Source organism: Mobula birostris, chromosome 10 (genome assembly GCF_030028105.1).
Source record: "Mobula birostris isolate sMobBir1 chromosome 10, sMobBir1.hap1, whole genome shotgun sequence".
NCBI lineage: Eukaryota > Metazoa > Chordata > Chondrichthyes > Myliobatiformes > Myliobatidae > Mobula > Mobula birostris.
In genome coordinates this window covers 90140903-90167490 of record NC_092379.1, presented here as the reverse complement: position 1 = coordinate 90167490, position 26588 = coordinate 90140903, and the positions used below count along the sequence as shown (strand labels likewise).

The window sequence follows — 26588 nt, the reverse complement described above, 5'->3', positions numbered from 1 at the left end:
CCTGCATATCTGCACTATGCACAGATCTGAGCTATATTAATTTTGCCCCAGGCTGGAGATCATATTTGAATTTTACTTTCATTTGTTAAAAATCACTCAGTGAGAAGGAAAATCTTATAATGCTTTGATGCAATTTATTAAAAGGTTTTCAGAAAATTGAGACTAACTATTTTACCTCTTGTTTTAAAGTGCAATTTTTTTTAAAGAAATTCACTTTACTTATCACACATACATTAAACATACACTGAAATGTATTTGTTTGCATCAAATTAAATTTACAAGGATTGTGCTAGACAGCCCACAATTGTTGCCATATTTCCGATGCCAACCACTTACTAACCCTAACTCGTACATCTCAGGAATGTGGGGGTTAACTGGGACACCAGGAGGAAACCACGCAGTCATGGAGACACCCAACAGTGGAGGGATCAAACCCGAAGCATATAACCGGTGTTGTAAAGCGTTACCTGAAACACTACACTATTGTGCTACCCTGTTTTGTACATGTTCTATGAAAAATATCAAAATTTCCACTTGGAATAATATCATGGGAAGTTCAACCTATAATTAATGAAGATTACAATGAAATGCGAATCCACCCCATAGAAATGGTGTATTTATAATAAATGAACCTCACGTAGAAATACGATTCCAGTAGTTTACACTCATTAGAAATAGAGTGATTTCCACTTTGTACTGACAATTGCCATGTAAGTATTAGACTTACCTGCAAGATATAGCGCAAGTGTTGTTTTGTCAATTCAGATACCCCTTTTGGTATCAAATCTTCAACATTTTCATTACCACCCTGGAAAGCAAACACATTCTCTTCAGGGCTTGGGATAATTTTAAAAGGCAGATACATCAGTGTATATCATAAATATTGTCACAGAATTATTAAAAAGATCCATGGCAAACCATTTTTAGAAACATAGAAAACCTACAGCGCAATACAGGCCTCTTGGCCCACAAAGCTGTGCTGAACATGTCCTTACCTTAGAAATTACCTAGGGTTACCCATAGCACTCTATTTTTCCGAGCTCCATTTACAAGTCTAGGAGTCTCTTGAAAGACTCTATCATACCCGCCTCCACCACCGTCACTGGCAGCCCATTCCACGCACTTACCACTCTCTGTGTAAAAAACCTACCTCTGACATCTCCTCTGTACCTACTTCCAAGCACCTTAAAACTGTGCCCTCACATGCTAGCCATTTCAGCCCTGGGAAAAAGCCTCTGAATATCTACATGATCAATACCTCTCATCATCTTATACATCTCTATCAGATAACTTCTCATTTTCTGTCGCTCCAAGGACAAAAGGCCAAGTTCACTCAACCTGTTCTCATAAGGCATGCTCCCCAATCCAGGCAACATCCTTGTAAATCTCCTCTGCACCCTTTCTATGGTTTCCACATCCTTCCTATAGTGAGGTGACCAGAACTGAGCACAGTACTCCAAGTGGGGTCTGACCAGGGTCCTATATAGCTGCAACATTACCTCTCGGCTCCTAAGCGCAGTCCCATGACTGATGAAGGCCAATAAACTGTACGCTTTCTTATCCACAGAGTCAACCTGCGCAGCACCTTTGAGTGTCCTATGGACTCAGACCCCAAGAGCCTTAGCATTAATACTATATTCTGACATCATATTTGACCTACCAAAATTAACCACCTCACACTTACCTGGGTTGAACTCTATCTGCTACTTCTCAGCCCAGTTTTGCATCCCATCAATGTCCCGCTGTGACCTCTGACAGCCCTCCACACTATCCACAACACCTCCAACCTTTGTGTCATCAGCAAATTTACTAACGCATCCCTCCACTTCCTCATCCAGGTCATTTATAAAAATCACAAAGAGTAGGGGTCCCAGAACAGATCCCTGAGGCCATTGGTGACCGACCTCCATGCAGAATATGACCCATCTACAACCACTCTTTGCCTTCTGTGGGCAAGCCAGTTCTAGATCTACAAAGCAATGTCCCCTTGGACCCTATGCCTCCTTAATTTCTAAATAAGCCTCACATGTGGTACCTTGTCAAATGCCTTGCTGAAATCCAAATACACTACATCTACTGCTGTACCTTCATCAATGTGTTTAGTCACATCCTCAAAAAATTCAATCAGGCTCGCAAGGCACGACCTGCCTTTGACAAAGCCATGCTGACTATTCCTAATCATATAATGCCTCTCCAAATGTTCATAAATCCTGCCTCACAGGATCTTCTCCATCAACTGACCGACCACTGAAGTAAGACTCACTGGTCTATAATTAAATGAACAGTGCAAAATGGGCAAAATAGTAAGGTACAATCATGGATCATTCAGAAATCTGATGGCAGAGGGGAAGAAGCTGTTCCTAAAATATAGAATGAACATCTTCAGCCTCCTGTACCTCCTCTCTAATGGCAGTGATGAGAAGAGGACACATCCTGTATGGTGAGGGTTCTTAATGATGATGTCGCTTTCTTGAGGCAACCTGCTTTGAAAATGTTCTTGATGGTGGCAAGGTTGGTGTCCTTGATGGAACTGGCTGAGTCTACAATCCTCTGCAGCTTTTCTCAATTCTGTGCATCTCAGAGTTTCTCAGTTGTGTTATCAGCCAACATATAGATGGCATAAGAGGAGACATTCATGAATACAAAAGGAGAGGCAAAGAGACTTCACAAACCATTGATGCTGCTCTCACTCGCCCAGTATTTACTTCTCATCTATGCTTTGGAAATTCTAATTTGGCACCATAATTTGTTGCGCATCTTTTTATTCAACCTTAATACTCAATCTTATCTCTCTTCATAATCTTTGCCATCAGATCTTTGTCATGAATAAAATATATTTAATTTTTACTGAATCCAGCTTATATTTATACTTATATTTTTTATCTTCTAGTTTATAAATTATAACTATTGATTTATTATTGAATGCCAGTTATTGTCAATTAAAATATTTTGACCATGTGTAAGTGGTTAGGAAAGTCAATACATATTGATTTTAAAAAATAATCACACTATGACATGCTTATAGATTATGAGGAAGCTATGGTACTTACATCAAGGTCAATATTCATTTCCAACATGCTCTGTCTGCCAAAAAATAGAATTATAAAATCACTTTAAAATGGTAATATTTACTTAATCTATTTGTTGCATGTATACAGGAAGAGTTATTGGCAACTACTATTAGGTCTTCATTAACTAACTAGTTTCAGTGTTCATAACTGCATGGTTTTGAAGTCAAGTTTATTAAGACAGTAATGAACAGTCAAGCCCATCAATCATCAGCAGGGCTTGACAGACTACACAAATGGTTAACCACACTGAGGGCTAAACAAAGGTCATTCGTTGAGTAAATATGCTTTGAATTACTCAGAGTACTTTTTAGCATGAGTGCACCATCAGGGGCCGTCTGTACTCAATTTACACACTGTTTCATCAATTACACAGGACACCGACATAAGGCGAGGACGTATTCAGAGATCAAGTAACATTACTCCATGGCAACACTGGGTATAAGCAGGCAAGGTGGAGAACTGAATGCATTTGAAAATGCTTTCAATGATTCACTATTTCACGTGGAAAATCTGCACTTTGATAAATTGGAAAATGATGGCTTGGGGAACTAGCACAGAAGAGGGGATGAAACTCGGAGCAGGCTACCCAGTGAGTGGCCACGTAGACAACAACTGCTATTTTCCCAAGTTTGTGTAACCCTCAGTTTCGGCTAGCGGCTAGTGGCGTACTCTAGGCGGGGGACAACCTCCGGCCCGGCCAAATTAGAGAAATCTTGTTTGGGTTGAATGCTGTGTGATGTGTTCCCCTGTTACAAATCAATACCACAAAATAACAAACAGTACACAATATGCAATTAAATGATTGAGCTTTATAATTCTTAATTTGACTATAGGGTTAGTAGAGAAACAAAAACAAAAAAGGGATCATTCTCATGAAGCAGTCTAATGTGCAACGTTGGAGCTCACTGTTTTCCTGTCTGTTCGTTATCTATCGACTCCCCCCCACCCTCCCGGGTTATCGACTCCCGACCCCGTTCCAAGTCCACTCCGTCCTGCAGACTATGACTTCCCCATTCTGGCATCTTCTCTCTCCATCTTTCGCCTGACAAAAAACCATGAAACCTTCTCTCAGGCCCATGAAAAAGAAAAATACACCTCTCATTGGATGGCGCACATTCCAAAGCCCCCATTATCTCTAGTCATAACACAAGCATTGCTGCTACAGAGAAACCATTACATTAGCAGTGAAACATTACAGAGCGTTACATATGTATTAAAAGAATCCTGTTAAGTATTCAATTTTTAGTGTGAACGTTTTTAATACTATGCCTTTCTTTTCTTTATTTAATTTAAAACTTCCTCTTTTTATGTAAAAGAGCTTCCGCTCAGTGGCAAGTGCCCATGCTTTTTGGTTGCAGGGGGCAGGGGATCGTTGCTTGCTGCCGCTTACACACGGGAAGGAGGGGGCTGGGGGGATTTTGGGATTCTAACCTTTAACTGTCGCTCATTCTTTGGGGCTCTCCTCTGTTTTTGTGGATGGATGTGAAGAAAAAGCATTTCAGGATGTATATTGTATACATTTCTCTGACATTAAATGTACCTTTGAAACTTCTCAACAGAGATTATCAAGCCACAAAACGTCAGAGAAAGCCAGCAGGTTAGGCATCAGCTATGGAGAGGAATAGTCTCTAGTTGAAATCCTTTATCAGGACTGGAAACTAAGAGGAAAGAAGCCCAAATAGGGAAGGAACACACACTAGGTAATAAGTGAGAGGGAATATCCCCAAAATTTCTCACATTTATCTAGTTCTGATCATTTGCAGATCCTTAAATATTTTATTTTAAAGAGATTGTGAATGTTAAATTCCATCAATGAAATTGTGCTATTATTTTTAACTTATTTTGATACTAGACTTAGTCTTTCATTAACCTAAACTGATAAATTTCAAATTTATCTCTTTGTGAAGATCACTATTAATGATATGCTGCTCCTCAGCAAATAGATTCAATTAAAAATGACTGACGATTAGAATTTTCACTACTGACAAACTACGCCTGCAGTCTCATTCGCCACAGGAGGCCCATTCTGAGAGAATCCCTTTAGAATTCAGCCATCTGAGGGCATTGTGGAATTGTTGAACCACCCCTAGTGGTGGATACTTAAGTGCTTCATTTAGAGAAGGTTCCCAACCTGCAGCTCCATGGACCCTTGCTTAATGGTATTAGTCCATGGCATAAAAAGTTTGGGAACCCCTGATTTAGGGTATATGCTCTGCCTTTGCTATTTCTGATAGCTTCCTGCAAGTGGGGTTCATCACAGATAATCACTAAAATTTGTCCTTGCCTAGGTTAATATCCTCTCAAACTTCTTAGTATCGAGGTCAATCTTGATGATTCCAGACATCAATACCTCTTAACTGTTCACTGCTTTGCTACCACCTCTGGTAGAACAGGACACACCCAAAGACTTTAATGGAAATCTCTAAGTCTTTGGTTGGAAGGCATGATTCCAAGAAGACAGCTGTGAGTGATTGCTCCAGTCATCTCAATTTAGATACCTCCCCAACTGTCCACGAGAAAAACGAAGGGTCGACAGAGTGGGGCACATCTCCACATTGCCCAGATCTTACATCCGCCCTATTTTAGTCTTATTTGGGATTTAATCTACAATGCCTACAAAAAGTATTCAATGCCCCCCCCCCGGAAGTTTTTGTTTTTATTGTTTTACAACATTGAATCACAGTGGATTTAGTTTGGCTTTTTTGACACTGATCGACAGAGTAGACCCTTCCCTGTCAAAATGAAAACAAGTTTCTACAAATTTATCTAAATTTATTACAATTATTAAACACAAAATAACTGATTGCATAACTACGCAACCCGTTCAACTCAGTATTTAGTAAATGCACTTTGGCAGCAATTACAGCCTTCAGTCTGTGTGGATAGGTCTTTATCAGATTTGCACATCTGGACACTGTAATTTTTCCCAATTCTTCTTTACAAAACTGCTCAAGCACTGTCAGATTGCATGGGGATCATGAGTGAACAGCCCTTTTCAAGTCCAGCCACAAATTCTCGATTGGATTGATGTCTGGTCTCTGACCTGGCCACTCCAGAACACTAACTTTGATGTTTTCAAGCCATCCCTGTGTCACTTTGGCTTTATGCTTGGGGTCATTATCTTGCGGGAGAAAAAAATCTCTCAAGTCACAGTTCTCTTGCAGACTGCATCAGGTTTTCCTCCAGGATTTCTCTGTATTTTGCTGCATTTATTTTACCCTCTACCTTCACAAGCCTTCCAGGGCCTGCTGCAGTGAAGCATCCCCAGTTTAATAATCTGGTTTCTCTGGCTGGAATTTTTATGAGATTCAAAAATCAACAACTTTTATGGTGGCATGACCATTACCTTGAAACAACCTTTACACATGCTTTCCTACAGGGCTGAACTAAACTAATTAGGACAAAAGCAGTCACCCAAGCTCTTAATAAGGCAATAATTGTTCTGATTATAACTCCAACACTATGCTTCTACTCATCCATTTACACCCTTTTGCTTTATTAACTATTTACCACTGGTTTCACAAACATTCAAAGGTTCTGCTTTTTGTCAAAAATAGTTCCAAAGACTTATGACATTCAGCGAGAAAAATAAATCACTTCATCTTTGTCTTAATTTTAAAATAGTGACCTTCAGTTATAGATTCTCTCACAAGAGAATGCATCTTTTTCACATCCAGGCTCAAGATTTTATCAAATTCCGCCCTCACTCTTTTGAATTCCAGCAGATACAGACTTAGAACATTTAACCTTTCCTCTTAAGACAACTTCTCCATTCTATGCATTAATTTAAGAAACCACATGAACTGCTTTCAATGTAGTAACTCCCTTTCTTAAATATGGTAAGGGACTTTCCAATGATTTTCACTCCCCTTACAACCAGCCACACTACAAAAGGAAACAGTAAAAAAAACCTGTAAAAATGAGGATGAAAATAAATAAGCAGCAAGTACACAGGGAATTCAAAAATACTCCAAGCTTGTAAAAGGAGAGGAGGGTGAATGTTTTATGTGGTACTTCTGAAATAATAACACATCCAAAAGCACAGAACAGGAGCATCAACAAGTAAATACAGACACTAGAGAAGATGATGCATTATTTGTTCAATGAAATTAAAGAATAATCTCCCAGCATTCACTCTGAATTTTCACTGAAGGTGAAGGCAGGTATACTTATTCATAAGTTCTTGGAGAAACAGATGGGAATGGTGAAAAATATGGCTGGCCTAGGGGAAAATTCCATAAATATTTTAAATTGAGTGATAAACAAGAGCAGGGTAGGGTAAAGTAGGATTACTAGTTTCAAATTGCAGTAGGACAAGTTGTAAATTGGTTTATTACTGTCACATGTACTGAGATATAGTGAAAAAACTTGTCTTGCACTCTGTTCATATGGATCAATAGAGCCTGGAGGTAGTAAAAGGTGAAAGAGTAACAGTGCAGACTAAAGTGTTACAATTGCAGAGAAAGTGCAGTGCAGAGAGATAATAAAGGTGCAAGATCATAACAAGGGATATCAAAATAAGAATCCATTTTATTGTACTAGGGAGCTATTCAATAAATTTATAACAGATCCATGGAATAGACACGAGAAAGGTTAAATATACACTTACTTTCCCTTTATTTTCTGTATATTTTCCACCAGGATGTTGTGGACTTCACTGGTTTTGCACGTCAGTTCAGCCAGCAGCTCACCAAAGTAGCGAGGATCCAATTTCTCTGTGTTATGACTGTCATAATCCATCGCACTCTTGATCTGATATCAGAAAATTACTGCATAACTAGCTATGTTGTTCAGAATCATAATTATCAATTATAGTTGAAGTAAGAGGCATTATTTGGAACAGAATTCAATTAACAATTATTGAATAGAGAAAGGAACTGGAATAAGTGGAAGAAATGTTTGTTCAGCCACAAATATAAACTTAAAATCAAAATCTAGTTCACACATTGGGTCAATGTATAATGCTCCACACAACTTCCCAAATGGTTCTCATTCAGTACCAAATCTTTTCACAAGGTTTCTCCATTCCAGTGCATTTGTCTGGCAACATAGTGGATTCTGATTAATTGGGACACATCGGGACCAGTACATTTTGGCCGTATTAAGCGGCTGCCACAGTTATTCAAAGATTCATGGAAATAGCCAAAAAGGTATAAAAGAGACAAACTACTGTTTAACTGAGTAACACATTGTGTATTTAAATGAAATACAGAACACATTAGAACACCACCAATACTACTACAGTACTATAAAATAGCTGTGTTCTTTTGATTGACTGTAAATGCCGCTGTTGCATTCTTTTCATCGGCTGTAAATGAACAAAATCTGTGCAGTCACCTAGTTCAGATAATGGACTGCTTTCATTCAATCCTTTTGAGACTGCATCCTCCAAAATCTTCATTTTCATTGTAACTTTCAAGATGATTGTTGATACTTTCAAATTCTTCATAGTTCTAACTTGTTGAGGTAGTGAAATATTTTCGTTCCTAATCCTGGCTGTTTCAGGCATCTCCAAGCCTAAGTTCTTGCACAGCGAGCAAAACGGTTCTGAATTGTCTTTCTGCTTATTCCACGCCAACTGCCAGTGACAGAAATCTCTGCTTTCTGAACACAAATGCTCACAACTGACCTATTTAAAAAATGTTCACTCTGACCACAATATAGTGTCTAACAGCCAAGCAAGTGCACGTGGCTGATGCTAGTTTGAAACTGCTCAGCAAAAGTCTCCTGCTCCAATTAAGCGGCATAGCATCCTAAACAAAGGAATCCAACTATTTTCTTGATTTGTTTTTCTGCTTTAAAAGTCGGCCCAAACAAGTGGCTGCCCCAATTAACTGATGGTCCAATTAGCCAGAATCCACTGTGTTTACATTTGTCTAGCATTGCCAGAGAAATGTAAAAAATTAATCAATTGTTGGTGGCCCTTTTAAGCAATGGCATGCCATTGACTGCAGAAATAAAGACTGTGTGCTTAGTTCCCTGCTGTATTCACTTTACACTTATGACTGTAGTGTCCACCCACCCAGGCCATGCTCTCTTCTCACTACTACCATCAGGAAGGTGGTACAGAAGTCTCAGGACTCTCACCACCAGGTTCAGGAACAATCATTACCCCTCAACCATCAGACTCTTGAACCAAAGGGGATAACTTCACTTGCCCCACAGCCAATGTACTCACTTTTAAGGACTCTATCTCATGTTCTTGATATTTATTGCTTATTTATTATTATTATTTGTTATTACTATTAGGAGGAGAAGATGGCAGCGCGACGCAGCGCGCAGCTGCCACTCCGGTGAATGATATCTGTAATCTGTCAAGTAGGGTGCCGTGCACAATCCTGATTTGATGGAGACAGACGTGAGAGCACAGAGGAACATCTGGAGGAACTGCTGAAATGCCTTCTTCGCTGCCGCTGCTACTGTGTGATCCAGAATCTCCGGAGAAGGCCCCAATTCCTCAGCTTCGCTTGTTGCGGAGTGGGGTCGAAGTGCTCGGCAGAGGATGGTGCTTGGGAGGCTGTATTGGAGGGGCCGGTCGGAGGCTCAAAGTTTTCGGATGGACTCAGAGTCGGCTGTGGTCAGGTGCTTCCAATGCATCAGCAGTTGTCAGTGCCTGGAGGTCTACGGCAGGGAGAGTTTCTCCCTTCTGCCACCTGCTATTGGGACAATCGGGAGTCGATCGGAACTTTGAGACTTTTTTTTAACCATGCCCTTGGTCTGCTCTTTATCAAATTATGGTATTGCTTTGCACTGCTGTAACTATATGTTATAATGATATGGTCTTGTCAGTGTTAGTCTTTGGTTTGTCCTGTGATTTTTTGTGATATCACTCTGGAGGTACATTGTATCATTTCTTAATGCATGCATTTCTAAATGACAATAAACAAGGGCTGAGTGTCCTCATAATCTAATAGCTCCTCATTTTGATCACAATTTCTGACTGTGTTTTCAGATGGTTGAGAAGTTAATTCTTTGTGGAGCACTACTTTGATGCTAACCCTCTCACAAATGCAATAGATACATGGGAGCCCCAGTGCTTAGCTACAGGTAGACTAGTCCCACAAACATCTGCAGCTGTTAAAGGGATCCTCATAATCTAATCTAATCTATTTCTTTCATTTATATTTGTAAAGTTTGTTGTCTTCTGCACTCTGGCTGAATGCCCAAGTTCGGTGGGTTTTCATTGATTCCATTATGGTTATTGTCCTATACATTTATTGATTATGCCCATAAGAAAGTAGACCTTGTATATGGTGCCATGTATGTACTTTGATAATAAATTTAGTTTGAACTCTGAAAATGGCCTGAATAAATTAAAACAACTGGGGTGGAAAAAAAGAACACTATTTATCAAGCATGCTTTAATATCTGGGAGTCTTAAGAATCAAGCCATGAATTCTGCAACAGCAAACAAGAATAGCAACTGTGAATACGATGGTAATAACTAAACAAATGACTGGTGTTGACAGTCAAATGGAAAAACTGTTAACAACTTCGATCAAAAACCGAAATCAACATTGTGCCTCTTGTTGGTACGACAAAAGGCTGATAATTTCCCTTCACCTGCCGAAGCAGCTGAATGAAGAAAAGTGAAAAATTTTGTGATGAGTCACATATGATCTAATGGATTAAATTGGTCTGTTATTTTACACAACAGATCTTTTGGGTGAAGTTGTAATGCTAACATTAATGCAGTTGCCTCACATTTTGACTGATAGTATTTGAAAGAGGAGTTGAATTTAGCAAACAACTTAAGCTGGAAACTGAAGCAGATGTTGAGAGATTATTGTAATATGACAAACAGGAGCTTTATCAATTGGATATTTCGACCATAGCACAGAAGCAGAATTGATCCACACGGTACACTGAGTTTGCTCAGCGATTCCTTCATGGCAGATTTATTACTCTCTCAACCCAAATCCCTCTCAATCTCCCTGTAACCTTTGACAACCTGACTAATCAGGACCTCATCAACTTCTGCAATAAAGATACCCAATGACTTAAGACTCCACAGGTGTCTGTGGCAATTACTTCGTCAGATTCACCACCCTCTAGATAAAGAAATTCCTCCTCATTTCTGTTCTAAAGGGAGATAGAGGGTGATAAATGGAGGCATAAAAGATGCAAATACTGGACTAAGATAAATAAGGAAGATGATTAGGAGAGAAGGGCATCTAGAACCAGATTGTGGAAGGAAACAAAACCAATGATGGGGTCTTGATGGGAGTACGGCAAGGAAAAGGAGGAAGGTGGACACACATGGATTGGGGGAGGGGTAAGGTTGGAAATAGATACACAAGAATAAGGGCTACCTTACTCACCATTCACATCATTGGGTTGAAGATTACTCACCTGGACTACAAGGCAATGCATTTGGTCTCACTTAGGCAGTGAAGGCCAAGGATGTACAGGTCAGTGTGGGGATGGGAAATGGAGTCAAATGCATCTCCATTTTCCCTACAGGACCAGTTCCTAATCAGGCCTCTGAGCTGACATCTTAACATCCAAAATCTAATTCCGGCGAATACTGAGAATGCAGTCTCACCTTTAACAATGAGCAAAGTGGTTTCTAAGTGTCATGAATAATGAACAAAATTTAAAATCTGTGACAGCCAATCAAAGCGGGACATTCAAGTTCAAAAAGCGTTATGCAGAGCGCATCTTTTTGGAAGGGGGAGAGAGAAATGGTCAAGTTTAAAATAAATTGTCTGAGCATTGCCAGTTCAATGATGGGCTTAATGATGTGTTGAGAGATTTAGTTTTGGAATATTACAAGAAAGAATCAAAAACTGTTCCTAACTGAAGCACAACTTGCATTTAAAAGAGGAGTTGAAATAGCTGTATCAATAGAAACAGCATAAGAGCATAAGAAATAGGAGCAGGAGACAGCCATCCAGCCCATCAAGCCTGCCTTGCCATTCAATAAAATCATGGCTGATCCGTAAACTCAGCTCCACCTACCTGTCTTTCCCCCATAACCCTTAATTCCTTTACTATGTAAAAATCTATCTAACTGTATCTTAAATATATTTAGTGAAGAAGCCTCAACTGCTTCACTGGGCAGAGAATTCCACAGATTCACCACTCTCTGGGAAAAACAGTTTCTCCTCATCTCCATCGTAAATCTTCTCCCCTGAATCATGAGGCAATGTCCCCTAGTTCTAGTCTCACCTACCAATGGAAACAACTTTCCTACTTCTATCTTATCTATCCCTTTCAAAATTTTGTACGTTTCTATAAGATCCCCTATCATTCTTCTGAATTCCAGAGAGTATAGTCCCAGGCAACTCAATCCCTCCTCATAGGTTAACCCCTTCATCTCTGGAATCAACCTGGTGAACCTCCTCTGCACTGCCTCCAAAGCCAGTATATCCTTCCTCAAGTATGGAGACCAGAACTGCACACAGTACTCCTGGTGCAGTCTTACCAGTACCCTGTACAGTTGCAGAATGACCTCCCTGCTCTTGAATTCAATCCCTCTAGCAATGAAGGCCAACATTCCATTTGCGTTCTTAATAACCTTTTGTACCTGCAAGCCAACTTTTTGCGATCCATGCACAAACACTCCCAAGTCCCTCTGCACAACAGCATGCTGTAATCTTTCATCATTAGATAATAATCTGCTCTTCTATTATTCCTTCCGAAGTGGATGATCTCACATTTACCAGCATTGTATTCCATCTGCCAGACCTTGGCGCACTCACTTAAACTATCTATATTCCTCTGCAGACTCTCCACATCCTCTGTACAATTTGCTTTACCACTCAGTTTAGTATCATCAGCAAATTTTGCTACGCTACACTCAGTCCCCCCTTCCAAATCATCAATGTAAATGGTAAACAGCTGCAGGCCCAGCACCGACCCCTGCGGAACCCCACTCACTGGAAGACTGCCAACCGGAGAAACACCCATTTATACCAACTCTCTGCCTTCTATTGGTTAACCATGCCAATACACTTCCTCCGACTCCATGCATCTGTATCTTACTTATAAGACTCTTGTGCGGCACCTTATTGAACGCCTTCTGGAAATCCAAGTATACGACATCCATCTGTTCCCCTCCATCCACTGCACTCATTATGTCCTCAAAGAACTCCAGTAAGATTGTCAAATAGGAACTGCCCTTTCTGAATCTATGCTGCGTCTGTCTAATGGAACCACTCCTTTGTAAATGTTTTGCTATTTCTTCCTTAATGACAGCTTCAAGCATTTTCCCAACTACAGATGTTAAGCTAACTGGCATATAGGTGCCCATCTTTTGCCAACATCCTTTTTTAAAAAGTGGTGTGACATTTGCTGCCTTCCAATCTGCTGGGACCTGCCCAGAGTCTAGAGAATTTTGGTAAATGATTACCAAAGAATCTACTATAACCTCCGCCAATTCCCTCAGCACCCTGGGATGCACCCCATCAAGACTAGGGGACTTACCTACTTTCAGGTCCTCTAGTTTGCTCATCAATATCTCTTTAGTGACAGCGATTTTATCGAGGTCCTCACCTCCCATTTCATCCATAACATCATTCTTTGGCATATTAGATGTGTCCTCCACCGTGAAGACCGACACAAAATAGTTGTTCGCCTCAGCCATCTCTTATCACCCAATATCAATTTCCCCTTATCGTCTTCCAAGGGGCAGACGTTGACTTTAGCCAACCTCTTCCGCTTTATATATTTATAGAAACTTTTGCTCTCTGTTTTTATATTTTGTGCTAATTTACTTTCATACTCTATCTTCCCTTTCCTTATTTCTTGCTTAGTTGTTCTTTCTTGTTTTTTAAGGTTTTCCCAATCCTCCAGTCTCCCACTACTCTTTGTGAGCTTTTAATTTGATACTACAGTATCTTTTATTTCCTTAGTTATCCAAGCCAGAGATGCAGTCGAGTTGCAGTTAGGAATGAAGGTGAGAGTGAGCAAAATTACAACGTCTAAACAGAAACCTGCTTGACCAAACAAATTTTGTTACCGTTGTGGCAGGGGCTCACATACATCAAAGCAATGCAGGTTTAAAGGTGAAATGTGCACAAAATAGGTCAGATATAAAGAGCACGTCAGGCAGACCAAAGTAAATGGACTGCACAGGGAACAGAAAAAGAGACAAAAGTCAAGTTACAGTTTCAAACAGAGCACTAATCTGCATGTGGTTGATGAAATATCTGACAATGATGAGAGTGATACAGGACTGGGTAGCTTTGAGATTTAGAATGTGAAAACTAGCAATAGACAAGCAATATGGCTAACAGCAGAAGTGAACAACAAATTAATTCAAGTGGAATTGGATACCGGTTTGGCTGTTTTCATCATTCCACAAAATAAGTTTGAACAGCATTTCAAGTATACTTGAAATAAAGCCTACAGATATCCAACTTTCACTGGAGAAAAGACACTTTTGTGCAAATAACATTTGTAACAGTGAAATGCATCAAGCAACAAGCCTCACTAAGCTTGTGTGTGGTAAAAGGAGGAGTGTCAGCATTCTAGGGGCATGATTAGCTGAGACAATACAACTTGATTGAAGATCCATCCACTATCTGCATGCCACATCTCCTGTAATAGAGTCAACTAGCAGCGAATGAAAAAAGGTACTGGATAATGCTGCAACTGTCTATGCAGTACACCATGAACCATTGCCCAGATGGCACCAGCCTCCGTCTCTGGTTGGAAAGCATATTGGACCAAGGAAGGACCATGCTGCTTAAACGAATCGAGAGTGTGACTAAAGCAGAGGTCACACTACAATAGTTTTTGCAGGCAGCATATCTGAGAAAGTTTGCGATATGTTAATCAAACGTGAAATGTGACTTGGTTTTAAGTTGGAAGAGAACTCAAGGAGGTTCAGGAAAGTTGCAAGCATTCAGCTTTTGAAAGTATAAAGAACCGGAGTCTACTCTGTGTGCATTAAGGTTACAGCACAAACTTCAAGTCTGAGATAAAAAGCTGCTTGTAAAAAGTAGATGCAAACACAAAGCCCAGCTGGATGAATAGAAGGCCAACAAAAAAAGAAGTCAATGGAGATATGAAAACAGTACTGACGATGTTGATCAGATGATGTTATGGATAAGGAAAAGTCACATTGTAAGGGGAGCAATAGAAAGATTAATAATACTCCAGTGAACTAATGACCTTCCCAAGATAAAGGTGAACATTCTAGAAAGGAAAAGAAAGAGGATGACATAAGTGTCATGACACAAGAGGATAAATAAGACTTAATTTCTTGAGAAATTATCAAATTCAAAGACACTTATAAGAAAACAGAAAAAGGCGAGGAAAAGAAAGACAAGTTGAGAAGGAGAGAAGAGAGACAAGACGAGGAGGAAGTGTCCAGAGCTGTCAGAACCACTTCCTGCAGTCGCAGAGTCAACTCCTACGATGGGCATAGAGGAGGCTCTAGAACACAAGATTGATTTCACAGCCACAAGTCTCACCTGCCAAGCAGAGTGATCCCTCCTGTCTGGAAAGATGTTATCCCACAACAGTAAGAAAGCCTCCACAGCAATTAAATCTTTAGGCCTGAATGGGACAATTTAAAATTGACAATGCTATGGATGAGAAGATCCTCATCATCCTGTCTCTCTTCTCTCCTCTTCAACTTGTCTTTCTTTTCCTCACCTTTTTCTGGTTTCTTATAAGTGTTTTTGAATTTGCTGGTAAGCAAAGATGGCGGCACGACACAACGCACAGCGGCCACTCCGGTGAATGAATATCTGTAATCTGTCAAGTACGGTGCCGTGCACAATCCTGATTTGATGGAGACAGACGTGAGAGCACGGGGGAACACCTGGTGAAACTTCTAAAATGCCTGTTTTGCTGCTGCTGCTATTGTGTGATCCAGAATCTCCGGAGGGGAAGGCCCCGAATCCTCCGCTTTGCCTGTTGCTTGGCGGCCGGGGCCGGGGTCGAAACGCTCAGCAGAGATGGTGCTCGGTGCTTGGTGTCAGAGGGCTGGTCGAAGGCTCGAAGTTTTCGAACGCACTCAGAGTCAGCTGTGGTCGGGTGCTGCATCAGCAAGTTTGCAGCCCTGGAAGTTCATGGCAGGGAGAGTTTTTCTCCCTTCTACCGTCTGCTTGAGATGATGAGGCTATCGGGACCTTGAGACTTTTTTTACCGTGCCCATGGTCTACTCTTTATCAAATTACTGTATTGCTTTGCACTGTTGTAATTATATGTTTTAATTACGTGGTTTTTGTCAGTTTTAGTCTTTGTCTGTCATGTGTTTCTGTGATATCATACTGGAGGAACATTGTATCATTTCTTAATGCATGCATAACTAAATGACAATAAACTGGAACTGAGTGTCCTCATAATCTAATCTAATGCCTAGATATTAGTTGTATTATATAAAATATGCAGTATACAGCATACACACATCATTTTGCTGCAGTACAATGCAATACATATATAGCTAGGTGCCCAAGACTTTTGCACAGTACTGTAGTAATTTTATGCATTATACTATACTGCTGCCATAAAATAAAACAAATTATCATGACATGTGAGTGATGATAAACCTGCTTTTGATATGGGTCTCTATTGTGGACTGAGAGTGGGATTGTGGCAGGGAGAGGGGAGACATGGTTGGGAAAAGGGGAAGGGAGTGGGAAGCACCAGAGAGCCATTCTGTAATGATCAATACACCAATTGTTTGGAATCAAGTGACCTTACCTGATGTCTTAGAGCTGGGTGAGTCTACACCTGCGCCACCCCTCACCCCGGGTACTCCTTACCTGCCACCTGTATCACACCACTCCCTCATCATTCCCAACATCCATTGCTTCCACCAGACTTACAAACTCACTCTCCACTCCACAGTGACAAATGCAGAACTGTTCAAAAGTCTTGGGTAACTTAGCTCAATACGGTAACAAAGTCATCTGGATTTGTATTGCACAGTACTGATGGCATACAAGTTGAGGTCCATTCTACAGTGAGTTGGAGTGTATAGCTACGCAGGGAGGAGCACTATGTAATATATCAGTAATATTTGAGTAGTTTTGTAAATATATTGTTTGATTAAGCATTCTTTGTTTCAATAATTTACGATTATACATACAAAGTACATATACAGCACAAGTGATCGTGCCACCGCATCATATACACATGCCTCGCTTCAAGTAAAAACAAAAATGGACACTTTATTCCCAGTTCTGTCTTTGCTTTTAATTAGTTTGAGTTAGAAAACGTAGCAGTCAGAGGAAAATGGCCAGACTTGTCATGCTGAAATAACCACTCATTGCAACAGTAGTGTGCAGGAGAGCATCTCTAAACACACAATATGTTAAACCTCGAAGTGGATGGGCTTTAGTGGCAGAAGACTATGAACGTACACTCAGTGACCACTCTATTAGGTAAAGTGGCAATTGAGTATTGCTGACAGCCTTAAAGTTACAATAATTATAGACACCTTTTAAATGAACAATTGATTTAACAGTCACCTATTTCTGCACTCACTGTAATCTTTTGCTACAATGTTATTGTCACTTGTCTTGAAGCCACACATTCACCAATCAATTCATCCCTTAAACTCTGTTGCCTTGATTCTCACTGGATACATCACACATCAATTTCTCTTAAACAATGGTTGGTCTCACTTCATAAGTGTATCCAATCTCATACTTTGTTACTGTACTGAGAATCATTTGCTGGATTTAAGTGATCTTTACAAAATTAGTTTTCAGTTCACTCAATCTGATTCCTGGACCAAATACTTCCAATATTTCCAATATTTCCCTAAAATCTTTAACTTGCTGAAACATTCCAGTACACAAATTGCTGAACCTATACTTTATGGATTATCATGATGTTTTCCTCATTTCAAATGTTTCTTTTCTACTTTCTCTTCCAAACCAAGTCTTATCCAACCCGAGTCTTGAAATCAATTTCTGAATCTCACGCAGTGCAACCACTTCTTTCCCACAATATGGAGATCAGAACTGTGTGATCCCATGTTGTATACAGTTCAAACACAATCTCCCTGCTCTTACATTACATACCTTGGCTCATAAAAAGGATCTTGTAATCCTATTTAACTACTTATTTTTCTAGAGATACAAGAGACTGCAGATGCTGAAATGTGGAACACAAATAATCTTTTGGATGAACTCAACAGATCAAACAGCATTGGTGGGAGGAAAAGAATTGTCAGTGTTTTGGGTTTCTTTCTACAAGATCCAGAATTCCTCCATCAGCTTGTTTGTTATACCTAATTTTCCACCTATTGCCTTTAAAGCTTTATGAATTCAAATTAATAATTTGCCACATTATGTATTTCTTTGTCTTATTGAACCTCCCAAGTGATATCCTCACACTTCTTGGGATTAAATTCTAATGGTCACTTTTCTGCTCAGATGACTGAGGCAAATACTGTATACGTATTTTCAATAAGGAGGAAAAAAAATGCAAAGACTGAAAAGCTGAAATAGCAACTGAAAATATTTTAAAACTTTGTGGAAAGATACCAAGCCCTGTGAAATTCCACTAGTAACCCTTCCAAATACAAAACATTGACCAGTCATTACCCCTTTCTTCCCACCACAAAGTCAATTTTGAATCCAGTTTGCCATATCTCAGACTTGGGGATTGATAAGTTAATTTGGTGCTGCAAATTGCTTGCAGGGTACTGGTGAGTGCTGGAATCTAGAGGTGTTAATGGGAATGTGAGGAAGGTAATAACATAGAAATAGCAAAAATAGTATAAACAGGTACTGGTGATCAGAATGGATTCAATGGGCCTGTTTCTGTGCTGTCATGATGTAGTTGAAGACTGGACAAGAGGAAAGTAAGAATTAAGATAGAAAGATAAGAATTAGGATAGGAAGAATTGAGAGAGGCAAAAAGAAACTGAATGGTTATACCAGGGCAGTCCTGCTGTGCATCTTAATAGGAGGAAAAGATAGGCTGTGCAAGGCTGGGGATTACGAAATTCAAGGCCAAATTTGCAAGGTCATCTGGAGTTGGCAATCATTCAGGGAACCATGATTCTAGATATTAAGTGGTGATGTCATGGGACTCTAGGCAGTAGGTGGTATTACAGAGTTGGTGTTCAGCCTTAATGTGAGATTGATCTACACAATAGTATATGACACATCAAATTGAGGAATACACTAAAGCTTGGAAAATACTCCTCACTAATTAGCACTCACAAAAGATTGGATACAGTTACACAGAGCAAAATAAAATATTTTTGTGTGATGCAATGCAGTATTTCATTTCACATATTCCAGGCTTTACATCAATTTTCATTCAATGTAGATCTAATTAAGTGATAGGAAAAGATGCCACTGGAACTCCTCCTTGACCACAAGACAAAATATCTGTACCTTTGAAGTCGATCACAGTATAATGTTACAATAACATTGAGCAATTTGCCAGCAGTTGGAAGCCATTAATAATAAATACCATGCCAAAGATTCATCAGTCCAGGTTTATTAAACTGCAACACACACTGACAACTTTAAATTTGTAATTTCTTTTAATGCAAATCTTTACTAATAATTTAAACTATATGCAATTTAATTTTTAATGCCATTATCAATTAAACAAAAAACTTTGTTTCCAGCAAAGAACAGGAACTACAGTTAAATGGGGAAGGCTCATACAGCTTATTTTTGTTAAAGCAAGACAAAGAACATAAAATAACCTTAGTTCCTCTCAGAGGAGGGAATAATTTCAATCATTCTACCCACAGCCTTTTTAATCCAAGTTTGTTTTTCCATATGCTGGATATTTATTAACCTCAACAATTTACCCATACTTCCTCCTACCATCAACCTAATGAAAAGTCAGATGTATTTAAAATGCTCAGCACTGCTTTCCTCTCACTAACATGGAGTCATTTAATCAATATACCTCTTTACTGATTTTGATAAGGAAACTAATTTAAAGCTGTATTCATTCCCAGATTATAGCTTTTGCTAATTACTGTATAAGTTCCTTCAATTATCTTATGTGACTTAATGTGCAATTTATATTTCATCATCTTGCCAAAGGCGTGTAGGCAGATACTCCTGCCCTACAGTTGCGTGAGAAGCATGTTATCTCAAAGAAGCATTGTAAGTGATTAAAGTCACCGCCAATTGATTTTAAGTTACTGTAAAGTTAAGTATGATCATCACTTAATTTGGGTGGATTTGTTAAAAGCCAATTACATTTCTGGTGCAATTGAAATTATGTTTCTTTCAACAGATCTTTAGAGACTGGTATCTATATATGAACTGTTTAATTGTGTAGATTAACTAGCGAAACAACAAGTGTGAAATCAAATTTTTGCATCAGTTAGTTCAGCAGAAGACCATCATCTGCAAATAATGCATAAATTGAGCCATGACACCAAAATTTAAACTACAGTTAAACAGAATAGTGGGCTACATTCTCACAAATTTAACAATTTCCTTTGAACTGAAGTTGGAATATGAAATTTGGGCTTTTGCACCAACCTGCAGCTCAACTTGATAATTAATCATGCCAAAGACACTGGTAGAATAATCAACTCACATTACATCTTTTCTAAACAAAGATCCAATTTTTACAAAATTCCAATTGTAAAACATTACAAATAAATGGGAAAAAACAATAAAAATAAATAGGCCAGCTTTGACTATGGAGAGATTTGAACTTCAACTTTAAACAGAAAGTTATATTTAAGTAACACAGATGTCCCTTACAAAATATCCATCTCTAAACTGAATCATTTAACTACAGTACTAACTTCTACTGCATTTTGATATTCCAAAGTTCTTGCATTGCCAAACTTCATGCCCATATTCCGCACAACTCTGGATGAATTCTTCCAATGCAATCTTTGTCATCTCCCCCCAACCAATGAACTGAGGTCTCCCTATCAAAATTACAAATGATACTTTCAGAGACTAATTATTTTGCACAATTTTTCCTGTTATTTCTGAAGCATTCCGTGCGGTTCATCAGTAAAAGCCAAGAGTGATGTGGGAACGTGCAGATTATTATGCTTCCTCTCAAAGTGAACAGAGATTTACTTAAGAACACAGTTGGTCTACAGAGGAATGCTGGTTCAAGAACTGTAAAAGTAAACATGCAGGCAGAGCAAGCAGTTATGATCACAAACACGTTATTTGCCTTTACCGCTGGATAGTTAGCATCATGAAAATATACAGATTGGAACCAAGTCCTTTGGCCCACCAACTCCATGCTTGTTGTTGGGGCAATTATCCTACCCTAACCAATCCTCTTCTTCCCACATTCTACCATTCATCTACATACTAAAGAGCAAATTACAGTGGGCAACTAACCTGGCAACCTGCATGTTTGCTGGTATACAGCAGAAGCAGCATACAGTATCTGGTTTTGTACAGGACTTATGAAATCACAGTAGAAAGCATTTCCAGTTAACGCATACATACAAGGATTTATTTAACTTGAGATGGGGCAGCGTTCATTTACTTGATTAATATTTGATGGGGTTGCCAGTAATGTATTAGTCTTCCCTAGAGATTAGACAAGTTGGTCTATAGTTGTTTAACTACTAGGATAACATCTGTTCTTACTGATATGCCAAAGGTTCTGATTTATAGGATAGATGCTGAGAGACTGCATCCTCTGGCTGGGAAGTCTAGAAGCAAACAATGGTTATGTGACAAGAATAAAACTTCTATGAATAAGACAAGGAGAAATTTCTTCTTTGTGGGTTGTATTGGGATTCTACAGCACAAAGGGCTTTGAATCCTTGGTCAATTGTATTCAAGGCCAAGATCAATAGTTTTTTTTTGGAACTCTCAGGTTTTCAAAGGCTACAAGGATCAGGTGAGAAGGGAATGAGGCACTGGATCTGCCATCATCCTGCTGAATGGGGCAGTAGATTGATGGTCCACTTCATCATCTTATAATAGCCTCAACCAGTCCCCGCTCCCCTTTTGTTCCACCCTGTAGCACTCTCTCTTCTTTTTGCAGGTATAGCCTGAAGTCTGAGAAAATTCATCTTCCTTTTTCCAAAAGTAGCAATACCTGTATACAATTTGATATTGTTCGGAATAAGTGACTTATAAATTGTCCACCAAAGATCACCGACAAGTTTGGAATTGTAATTAGATTTGCCAGCCATCAAAATAACTGGTTTAACCTCATTAGAATAGGTTTTAACATAATTCTTGCAGAATACTAAATAATTCTGTAGATGTGATATTTCTTGCACTGAGTTTATTCATGCAATTTAGTTTGTAATTTATGTGCCATTCATCTCCAGATTTTATCTTTGCTTTCATGAATGACTTCCGCCCAATTGCACTCACCCCCATCACTGCAAAGTGCTCTGAGAGACTGGTTCTATCACATCTGGAAGCCCGTCTGCCCACTACCCTGGACCCCCATCAATTTGCCTATCGCACCAACAGGTCAACAGAGGATGTTATCTCCACGGAACTTCACTCTGCCCTGACCCACCTGGACAGCCCCAACTCTTACGTCAGAATGCTGTTCATTGACGTTAGTTTGGCATTCAGTACTGTGATCACCTCCAAGCCGATCGCCAAACTTCGCCAGCTTGGTATCAGCTCATCCCTCTGTAATTGGACCTTGGACTTTCTGACTAACAGACCAGCCCTCTTCTGTACTCCCTTTTCACCTATGACTGCGTTCCTGCACATGGTTCTAACTCCATAATCAAGTTTGCAGACGACACCACAGTGTTTGGCCTGATCAGAGGGGATGACGAGATGGCCTACAGGGCAGCACCTGGCCGCATGGTGTGCCGACAACAACCTTAACACCCAGAAGACCAAGGAGATCATTGTGGACTTCAGGCATGCTAGGAGCCACACTCACATCCCCATCTACATCAACGGAGCTGTAGTGGAGCATGCGTCAAGCTTCAAATTCCTTGGTGTCCACATTTCCGAGGATCTCACCTGGTCCCTGAACTCCTCTATCCTGAACAAAAAGGCGCAACAGCACCTTTATTTCCTGCGGAGCATCAAGAAAGCTCACCTCTGTCCCAGGATACTGACTGACTTTTACCGCTGTACCATTGAGAGCATACTCACCAACTGCATCTCAGTGTGGTATGGCAATTGTCCCGTATCAGACTGCAAAGCACTCCAGCGTGTGGTGAAAACTGCCCAGTGGATTATCGGCACCCAATTGCCCACCATTGAGAGCATCTACCATAAACGCTGCCTGGGCAGGGCGAAAAGCATTATCAAGGATGCATCTCACTCTAACCATGGACTTTTTACTCTCCTCCCATCCGGTGGGCGCCACAGGAGCCTCCACTCCCTCACCAGCAGGCAGAGGAAGAGCTTCTTCCCTGAGGCTGTGACACTGCTGAACCTCACATCACAGCGCTAAGTAGTATTGCACCCATATTGTACTGTCTCAGGACTTATATATTTGTGCTGTAGCACTTACTTTTTATTCACAGTTATTTTGTAAATAACACTATTCTTTGCATTTCTGGTTAGATGCTAATTGCATTTCATTGGCTTTGTATCTGTACTCAGCACAATGACAATAAAGTTGAATCTAATCTAATAAGCTATCATGTGTTATGTGTACTATTGTGCATTACACTCTGGTTCAGAGAAACATTGTTTTGTTTTACAAGCGATATATATATATATATATACACACACACACATATATATATATATATATATATATATATACACACACACACACATATATACACACACACACACACACACACATATATACACACACACACACACACATATATATATATAGTTTATGGTAGATATATATACACACATTAAATGACATTAAATTTGACTTCACCTCACTTTCTACAGTGTGAGCAGACTTCAGCAATGCATTGGCAAAAGCTAAATGCTCAAATTCAGTAACACAATCTACCTTACTTTAAATTTCGTCTAAGTTCAGACAGAACGATCTGGAAGAAATGAAGTATACTTTGTTTCTGCATTCTCTCTGAAATGAAGTCTAAAAGCCCACTTCAAATATTGCCCTCCAAGCTGCATTGAGTAACAAACTGCTTCAAGTACCCTTTCATTCTCTTTTGGATTTTGCTTTGAAAGAAAGCAAGTTTTCTACAAGCATGCATGGAAACAATGCAATTTTTAAGTATCAAGTAATGATTTAGTACAAATGTCAGAAAAAAATGCATTACTTGATGTGTTTGAGGACTCTGAACTCTGACTGGTGTTGGACTTCGTCTTTCAGAGTATCTCACATGGGTTTCATCAGATCGCATGTCAAGTTCTTGAGACGTAACAGAGCTTTGAGCACTCCGAGACCTGAAGCGTTCAGCGGGAGGGCTCAGAAGCTGCAATACAAAACATACCAGCTCAGGTTTAATTTTTCATTCCCAGGCCTTTCTCAGTTGATCTTAAAAGCTTAGCATCAACTTTATCATTTAATAGCTCACTTCTTCATTTAATTCTGATCATCAAATCATTGAAATGTTTAGCATCTACAAAAATGATTTTGCTGTCCCATTTCAATGAACATTACAAATAATAATGCTTGACCAACACATTGACAAAACAGATATTCATACAGTCATCAGAAAATACCCATCTAAGTCATTCATATCAAAACTAAACTTAATACATTCTTGCTTGTTATTTTCACAGAATTTAACATAAACGTTTACAAATCAAAAGTTAAATCTCTTTGCTCAGAACTCAGTTTACTACAATATACTAGAGGACAGCATATGTGGTATGCTCAAAATAAGTAATTTTATCCTCCTATACGCCTGTAAAGACCACAATAGACAAATACATTAACTGCAAATAGTAGAACTTTGACTATGTTAAAACACGGAGTGTATATACAGTCAGTGGCCACTTTATTAGGTACAGGAGTGGAACCTGGTGTTGTCCTCCGCTGCTATAGTCCATCCATGTCAAGTTCGATGTGTTGTGCATTTAAAAATGTTCTTTTGCACACTACTGTTATAATGGGTGGTTATTTGAGTTACAGTGCCTTCCTGTCAGCTTGAACAAGTCTAGTCACTCTCTTCCGACTTCTCTCATTAACAAGGACTTTTTGCCCACAGAACCGCCACTGACTGGACATATTTTTGTTTTTCACACCAATCTCTGTGACTGTTATGAACAAAGATCCCAGGAACTCAGCAGTATCTGAGATACTAAAACCAACCCATCCGGCACCAGTTATTCCAAAGACCCTTAGACCACATCCTTTCCCCATTTTGATGTTTGATCTGAACAGCACTGAACCTCCTGACCATGTCTGCGTGCTTTTATGCATTGAGTTGCTTCCACATGATTGGCTGCGTTAACAAGCAGGTAAGGTGGCAGCTAAGTTTATGTTTTTCTTATCAAATATTCTTCTGCAAATTAAAGTGTTTCATTCTGTAAAAGTTTGCAGTATGTGAATCAAGAATAGAAAGCTCAAACCTACCCTACCAAATAAAATCCCAAATCATTAAACAATAAATCCAATCAGCTAACCACAAGTTATTTCAGTTTATTTCAATGCAACTTCAGACAGCATAAATTAGTCCGTTATTCTTGGCTGAATAGCAAATGTAAAAATAATTTTCCTTTATAGTCTCTTCAGTACATGAAAATCATTGAAAAGTGGTGTTATAAATGGTACCTGCACAGGGCTATGCACATTTTGTGTGGGGCTTTCATTATACTTGACTTTTACCCAGTGGGTTTGTGAGTTTCCGATGTTCTGATAGGATTGAAAGTCCCTGGTATCATTGTATACCTATAAACAGAGAGTCAAGTGCCAGTTAGACCTGTGTAAGCATAACAAATGGTTTGAGAGCTTGACCCATACCATCATGAATGACAGATGCTTGAATATTTAAAGACTGTTCTTTGGTTAAGAAGGTTTTGACCAATGATATCAGTGCCACCAGAAAGTACTAATAGACGAGTATAAGAATGAGAATGATTGGAAGGCCCCAGGTAACTCTTCACGAGGGAGTAGGAGCACTGAAGCCCAGTACTGGATGTCTAGGCTGGGTAGGAGAGGATGGTTAAACACTGAAGCCCAGTACTGGATGTCTAGGCTGGGTAGGAGAGGATGGTTAAACACTGAAGTTCTTTGATGGGTGGCTGCTGTTGGGGGCAAAAGATATAAAAAAAACCCATTAAAAAAAAAAACATGCTGGAGAGTGATAGAAGACAGGAAGACATCAGAGCTTTGTGAATTAGTGGCAAGATACTACTGGGAAGAGGGTCAGTGGTCAGGGAGAAATTGTCTGCCAGGGAAGTCAGAGACCTTGGTTGCAGAGTGAGGAAGGCTGAAGACAACTGATTAAAGGGAAAATGTTGCATTGCGAGACGTTCTCCAAAGTATAAATGCTAAAGGCAGTCCCACAAAGCATTTCAAGGACCAAAAAGGAAAATGGATTTCTCGAACTTCTGGTAATGCTCCCCCGCACCCCGCACCCTGCCCCCCCGACACCTTTTCCATTCCCATCTCTCACCTTGTCTCCTTACCTGGCTCCCTCCGGTGCTCCTCCTCCTTTTCTTTCTTCCATGGCCCTCTGTCCTCTCCTATCAGTTTTCCCCTTCTCCAGCCCTGTATCGC

At 39.6% G+C, this 26588-nt stretch overlaps 1 protein-coding gene across 3 annotated transcripts in view; it reads right to left on the bottom strand.

Annotated features, from left to right (window-relative positions):
* Nucleotides 1–26588, bottom strand: part of pof1b (POF1B actin binding protein) — a 108952-nt gene that overhangs the window by 25840 nt on the left and 56524 nt on the right. The window contains exons 4-8 of one of the 3 annotated variants that reach the window (XM_072270535.1): nt 25641–25757; nt 24181–24336; nt 7681–7823; nt 3051–3084; nt 728–808 (exon numbers count right to left, since the gene is read on the bottom strand). In XM_072270535.1, coding sequence (XP_072126636.1) covers nt 728–808; nt 3051–3084; nt 7681–7823; nt 24181–24336; nt 25641–25757 — 531 coding nt within the window. The remainder of the gene's footprint in view (nt 1–727; nt 809–3050; nt 3085–7680; nt 7824–24180; nt 24337–25640; nt 25758–26588) is intronic. The other 2 variants (XM_072270538.1, XM_072270537.1) reach the window with 2 other exon arrangements.